This window comes from Pteropus alecto, unplaced genomic scaffold (assembly GCF_000325575.1).
Source record: "Pteropus alecto unplaced genomic scaffold, ASM32557v1 scaffold196, whole genome shotgun sequence".
NCBI lineage: Eukaryota > Metazoa > Chordata > Mammalia > Chiroptera > Pteropodidae > Pteropus > Pteropus alecto.
This window is the reverse complement of record NW_006439717.1, coordinates 5,935,477-5,942,695: the sequence shown is the minus strand read 5'-3', so window position 1 is coordinate 5,942,695 and position 7,219 is coordinate 5,935,477. Positions and strand designations below refer to the sequence as shown.

The following is a 7,219-nucleotide window of genomic DNA, read 5'->3' as shown; positions in this document are numbered from 1 at the left end:
ACCACCCCAGTTCCACCCCTGACCTACGAATGTTGCCGTTTCCCCTTAAGAACTGTATCTCTGAATGCTCGCAGCCAGCACCTGGGGCCTGGTGCACCTGGGGTATGGTCTGTGGTTCCACCTTGGGTGGGAACCCAGGACCTTCTTTGTGTAAAGCAGACGTGCTAACCACTATGCTATGGAGCCACTCCTCTGTGTGATTCTTTTTTTTAATAGAGCATTTTTAGGTTTACAGAAATATTGCAAGAAAGTACAGAGAGCTCTTGTATACCCCTTCTCTCCATAGAGTTTCCCCTATCATTAATGTTTTACATTGCTGTGATACATATGTTGTGATTGATGAACCAGTGCTCATACATTATTATTAACTGAAATCCCTAGAATTCATTCTTTGTGTCACATAAGTCTGTGGATTTTGACAAATTAAAAAAGTATCATTCAATATCATACAGAATAGTTTCATTACCCTAGAAATGCTTTGTGCTTCACCTGTGTATCCCTCTCTCTTCCCCTGCAAACACTGGTCTTTTTATTGTCTCTCTAGTTTTGCCTTTTCCAGAATGTCATATAATTGGATTCATGCATTGGATAGCCTTTGCAGACTGGCTTCTTTCACTTAACAATGAGCATTTAAGGTTCCTCCATATCCTTTTTTATGGCTTGATAACTTATTCTTTTTTATCACCAAAAAATATTCCACTGTATGGATATATGCACAATATCCATTCACCTATTGAAGGCTATATTGGATGCTCCTACTTTTTGGCAATTGTGAATAAAGCTGCTCTAAACATTTGTGTACAGGTTTCTATGTTGGTACAGTTTTTCACTCATTTGGGTAAATATCTGAGAGCATGATTGCCAGAGAATATGGTAAGACTATGTTTAGCTTTTTAAGAAACTGCTTAATTGTCTACCAAGGTGGCCAATATCATTTGCACTCCCACCAGCAATGCATGAGAGTTCCGTTTGTTCCACATTCTCACTAGAAATAAGAGTTCATTTTTTGGATTTTAACAATTTTAATAAGTGTATAGTGGTATCTCATCATTGTTTTAATTTTTATAACCTAATGACATATGTTGAATAGCTTTCATATACTTATTTGCCATCCAGATAAGCATATGAAAGCTATTCAACATATGAGTCGAATATGGTGAGTTGTCTGTTCAGATCTTTTGCCTGTTTTTGAATCATATCGTTTTCTTATTTTCAAGTTTTAAGAGTTCTTTGTATATTTTGGTTACCAATACTTTGTCAGGTATATTTTGCAGAGATTGCTCCTATTCTGTAGCTTGTCTTAACAGTGTTCTGCAGAGCATAAGTTTTAATTTTAATGAAATCTAGCTTAGTACCTTTTTTTTTTAATTGTGCTTTTGGTGTTATCACCTAGATTATTCCTTTTATCGTCTAGAAGTATTATAGTTTTGTATTTTACATTTAAGTCCGGGATACAGTTTGATTTAATTTTTGTGAAATATGTGATTGGCATCTAGATAATCTTGAATGTTTTGAATGTCCAGTTTTTCCAGCACCATTTGTTGAAGACTATTCTTTCTTCATTGAATTGCTTTTGCTCCTTTGTTAAAGGTCAGTTGATTATATATGTATGAGTCTGTTTCTGGGCTCTTTTTTCTGTACCACTGATCTCTTCTTTTGACAGTACCATACAGTCTTGATTACTTTGGCTTTACAGCAAGCTGAGTAGTGTAAGTTCTCTGGCTTTGTTTTTATTCTTCAGTGTTATGTTGACTATCCTGGTTCTTTTCTTTTCCATATAAACATTAGAATCAGTTTGTCATTATCCACAAAATTACTTGCTGGGACTTTTTAGCTGATGTGATGGATTACATTAATTGATTTTCAAATGTTGAACCAGCCTTGCATACCTGGAATAAATCCCATTTGGTTGTAGTACATAATTCTTTTTATTAATAATACATTGTTGGATTCACTAATATTTTTTTGAAGATTTTTTGGCATCTATGTTTATGAGAGAGATTGGTTTGCAATTTTCCTTCCTTGTAAGTCTTTGTCTGTTTTTGATAATAGGCTAATGCTGGCCTCATAGAACATTAGGAAATGTTCCCTCTGCTTCTGTTTACTAGAAGTGATTTTTGAGAATTCGTATAATTTCTTCCTTAAATGTTTGGTAGAATTCATCAGTGAAATCATTTGGGCCTACAGCTTTCTGTTTTGGAAGGTTATTAATTATTGATTCAATTTCTTTCATAGATACAGGCCTAATCAGATTATCTGTTTCTCTTTGCTTCGGTTTTGGTAGACTGCCTTTCAAAGAATTGGTACATTTCATCTAAGTTATCAAATTAGCAGGCATAGAGTTATTCATAACATTCCTTTATTATCTTTTTAATGTCAATGAAGTCAGTAGTGATGACCCTTGTTTAAATTTGATATTAATAATTTGTGTCTACTCTCTTTTTCTCTTGGTTAACGTTACAAGAAGTTTATCAATGTTTTTTTTTTTTTATCTTTTCAAAGAACCAGCTTTTGGCTTAGTGATTTTTCTAATTTCCTGTTTTCAATTTCATTGCTTTCTGCTCTAATTTTTATTTTCTTCATCTGCATACTTAGCATCTATTTTGCTTTTTCTAGTTTTCTAGCTTAGATTATAACTTTATCTTTATTTTTTCTATGTGCACTTAATGCTATATATTTCTGTCTAAGCACTGCTTTTGATGCATCTCACAAATTTTGATAAATTATACTTTCATTTAGTTCAAAATAGTTTTAAATTTCCCTTGAGACTCTTTCTTTGATCTATGTGTTATTTAAAAGTGTGTTGTTTAATCTCCAAATATTTGGAGATTGTCTACCTATCTTTCTGTTGATTTCTAATTTAATTCCGCTGTAGTCTGAGAGCATATTTTGTATGATTTCTGTTTTTTAAATTTGTTAAAGTGTGTTCTGTGGCCCAGAATGTCGTTGGTCCTGATGATTGTTCCATGTGAGCTTGAGAAGAATGTGTCAAATTTGAATTGGTTTCACCAGGCCCAAGCCATGGTGTTTGTCGGGCTGCACTTCCTCCGTAAGTGCTGAGGGAGAATCGTTTCTTTGCCCTTTCCATTTTCTACAGGCAGCTGCATTCCTTGGCTGGTAGTTCCTTCCTCCATCTTTAAAGCTCATCATTTGACCTCTGTTTCTGTGGTCACATTTCCTCTTTTTTTCTGATCTTCCTACATTCCTTTTTAAAGGACTCTCTTGATTACATTTTCCCTACCTGGATAATCCAGGATAAGCTCCTCATCTCAAAAGCCTTTACATAGTCGTATTTGTAGTCACTTATTCCACATCATGTAACATATTCAGAGGTTCCAGGAGGTTAGGATATAGACATCTGGGTGTGGGGTACAGGGCATTATTTGGCCTACCACAGTAGTAGGGTCAGGATTTGAACTCAGTCTCAATAAGCCTGCTCGTGAACCACTGCTCTGCTCTTTCTAGCTTTCCTGCTACCTCCTACATCTAAACATCTCATTTATGCTTTGTTAATTTAAGTCTGTGCTTACCTATTCCTGCGAGGGTGTGACCCTACTGAAACAGGACATGTAGCATTTGAACCAAATGAGTTTAGGCCAAGGAAATTATATGGAATGACGAGGCATCAACAGTAGAGAAAATAATCGTTATTTGATTCCCCAGCCTTTTAAGGCTGTGTGCGTGTCTGACTTTAGTAGTTAACCAATTACCTCCTAATATTAATATAAATTTAATATTAAGATATACATATATACTTAAATTTAAGTAGCCTCCTGTGGCTAGTGGCTACTATATTAGACAGCACAGCTCTGCATTTTAAGCAGTGCATTTTAAGCAATCTTTTTAAGAAACCAGTGCATTTTAAGCAGTCTTTTTAGAAAATTTACCCTGTAGTAGAGAATTATATTGCTTTGGGCAGTTCTGGTTGTTCTTGTCAACTAATACAAAATTTGTACAGTGGTAATCTCTACCACTGTACCAAACTGCTTGCCCTTACAGAACTGTAATGCTTATGCTAAAGATGGTTAGTCTGAAATGAAATTCTAACAACTCGTGTCTCCTTAATTTTTGTTTTCTTCATGGGATCAGAGGTGTAAGGACTAAAATAATATACATTTTAGAGGCGTTTTATGTCATAACAAACATTTCTAGATAGAACAAACTTGCATTGAGGAGTTTGTTTTGCCAGATACTCTTCTTCCAGTCACCGGACAACATAATTTATAGTAAAAAGCCTTGGTAGTTTATCATGTTCCTTTATTCCTAGAAGTATTTTATGAGAATTTAACTATTAACACAGGCTAGTATAATTAAGGACTGTGTGAAACCACATTTGTATAATGTTTTTATTACACTGGCAAATTTAACTATGTTTCTATGCAGGTTATGTGAACCCCACCCAAACTTTAACCTGTTTCCCATTTTGATGAGGTCCAATCAGGGGAAAAAGCAACAGCAAAAAAATCTTCCTGTGTGGCCTGTAGATATCAAATCTGAAAATTATTAATGCATTTCCAGCTAGAGGCCATAAGCAAACAAACTCCTACAGATAACTACACCCTTCCTGTTTGGGATTGAATTTACTGTGGAACAGATTTCGGAAATAGGTTTCTGACAGTTGTGAATTTTATTTATAAAATGTTGGAGGGTGTGGTTCTTCCTTTAACAAAAAACTAATTATTTCCTGTCTAATGCCCAACCAGACTGCATTTTAAGCAGTCTTTTTAGAAAATTTACCCTGTAGTAGAGAATTATATTGCTTTGGGCAGTTCTGGTTGTTCTTGTCAACTAATACAAAATTTGTCTATTTCAATGAATAATTCAAAAAGGACTTACAATTAAAAAATAAAACACAGTCTTTAAATGCTTGTATTATCTTGTCTCCAGAGTGGTAGTAGTTTACAATTTAAATAAATATATGAACATATTTTAATACGGTTTTACTTTTGATATGCAAACCTATAGTACATTTATGTTCTGTAAATATGCTAAATGAAGAGTTACAGTTTAGGCAAAACAGCAAATATGCATTAAAGAATTTGCAGGTTAATTCACAGTGTAACATTATCCACATCTAGTACATCTGTTATAAAGAAGCCTATAAAATTTAGGCCACCCACAAAGTGGTGTGCTGAGGCCTGTGGTTGGTGTTAGAATGCTGTTATTATGTGGGCTGACTGGTTTGGTAAGGAATTTACCTCCACTAAGACTGTGAAACATCATGGTTCTGACTTTCCCCCATGGGGTCTACATTGGCTTGACTCAGGTACTATGTGTTGTTAGGCCAATTAATGTGCTCTGTTGCTTTGACATCATATATAGTATCATGTGAATGGTATACTGTTTTCTGTGTTGGTTTATTAGGGTAGTATTATCAGTTCTGGGATATGCAAACCTTAGTATAAACTGGAATAAATGTTCGGTTTAAATAGCTGAATTAAACTTAACGACTTATAAATTTCATCACTATTTAGAAAAACTCACGTGTGTGTGTGTGTTTGTGTGTGTGTGCACGCGCACTGAGTTGGAAAAGGCAGCTAAAGGCTTTATTTTAATTTTTATGTTTTTTAATATGAAGAACTTAACCTTTTAATTTTTTCTAGGCTTGTGAATGGTTTTCAAGAGCAAGTACATTAGATTTAGTATAATTTAGCAACCTAGTACTGAGAGTCAAAATTAAATATTCTTTAAATAGCTATTTTTATGGAGTCAATAAAATATTGCAGACATTTAAAAAAGTACAACAGCAACCACCACAACACAGTGACCATTTGAGGAATAAACACTATCATAAGCCAAGCAATGTCTCAGATCACTCCTTTCTAAAGTTTTCAAAATGAACAAAATCTTTTTTCAGAGAATAAATGTTGTTTTTGTTAAATTTACAATAGTTAAAATTAATTTAACAGTTTTTTTTAAACCAGATAATTTGTATTTCATTCAGTTTTCATGGAGACTTAACTGTAATTTTTCTTTAAATACATGTTATAAAGTATGAAAAATAGCATAGATATTTAAAATGTATTTTGTGACTACAAATTAAGGGAATGACATTTCCTTAATAGTGTGGAGAAAGCTTAGCAGTTTTTGGACAGGAAATAGCATCCAATTATTGCCACTGATAAAAATTATATATACATATTAAAGTAATATAGCAAAATATAAACATTGAGGTAGGTAGAAAATATATGCCATGCCATGTGTATATGTATATATGTGTGTATTTATCTATACACATGTGTGTATACACATACTTGCACAACCATGTGTGTAAAACATACTGTTTTGATCTTAACTCTGCCTTGGTGACTTTAATTATGGTTAAATATTTATAACTCGAAAAGTTTTTTCAAATAGATACTTTTGGCATTCTTAAAGTTGTTTGTAGTATACTAAACAGAATTTTGAATTCGTCATCTGGTCATGATTCAAACAAATAATCTGAAGTCAGGGGCTTAGAAACTTTTTTCTTCTAACCAAGTAAATGAATCAAGCCATTAATGTGCCTTACCTAGCCAGTCTTTGTTCCTAGTTCTTCTCATCTCTAGTCTGATGTCTTTTCTGTTGACCGCCTTATGCTGACAGATGCCATGCCTAACTTCTACACTCAGTGATGTGGTATGTCAGTGTTTTTCTCTTCATTTAAGTTGCCAGTAAATCTCAAAGATAGAGGTTTAAATAGCCTTTGGCAGTAGTGACTTCTCAGGGCCGACACAAGTTCAGCTATATTATTATGTTTAACTTTTGGACTTTAGCATCATAATTCTGCAACAGAATTAGCTCAGTCTTTGGCTAATTATTTTAACTTTGAGCTAACCACAGTATATTTCACCGTTCTAGGTTTACCGACAAGACTGTGAAACTTTCGGGATGGTTGTGAAGATGCTGATTGAAAAAGATCCTTCATTAGAAAAGTCCATACAGTTTGCATTGAGACAGAATTTACATGAAATAGGTGAGCGATGTGTTGAAGAACTCAAGCATTTCATTGCAGAGTATGACACCTCTAGTCAAGATTTTGGAGATCCTTTTTAGAATATTGGTCAGGCAAAAAAAAAAAGTTGCTAGATTTTTTTCCCCTGGATTGTGTAAATCCTTAATATATGGAGTTTTTGTGATGAAGAGAAATACTTTATGATAGCTGACCACCTTTCTAATATCAAATAAACATCTAAAATAGCCTAAGATATTTTAATTAGAATTTTTTTTTATCTACTTG

At 33.8% G+C, this 7,219-nt stretch overlaps 1 protein-coding gene across 17 annotated transcripts in view; it reads left to right on the top strand.

Moving 5' to 3' along the window:
- Positions 1-7,187, top strand: part of PPHLN1 (periphilin 1) — a 106,139-nt gene extending 98,952 nt beyond the window's left edge. For 12 of the 17 annotated variants that reach the window (XM_025050268.1, XM_006916886.3, XM_015593222.2 and 9 more), the window contains one exon: positions 6,841-7,185. In XM_025050268.1, coding sequence (XP_024906036.1) covers positions 6,841-7,035 — 195 coding nt within the window. In that variant the 3' untranslated portion in view covers positions 7,036-7,185. Of the gene's footprint in view, positions 1-6,840 lie in introns of all 17 variants that reach the window. The other 5 variants (XM_006916887.3, XM_025050264.1, XM_006916888.3 and 2 more) reach the window with 1 other exon arrangement.
- The last annotated feature ends 32 nt before the right edge of the window (positions 7,188-7,219 follow it).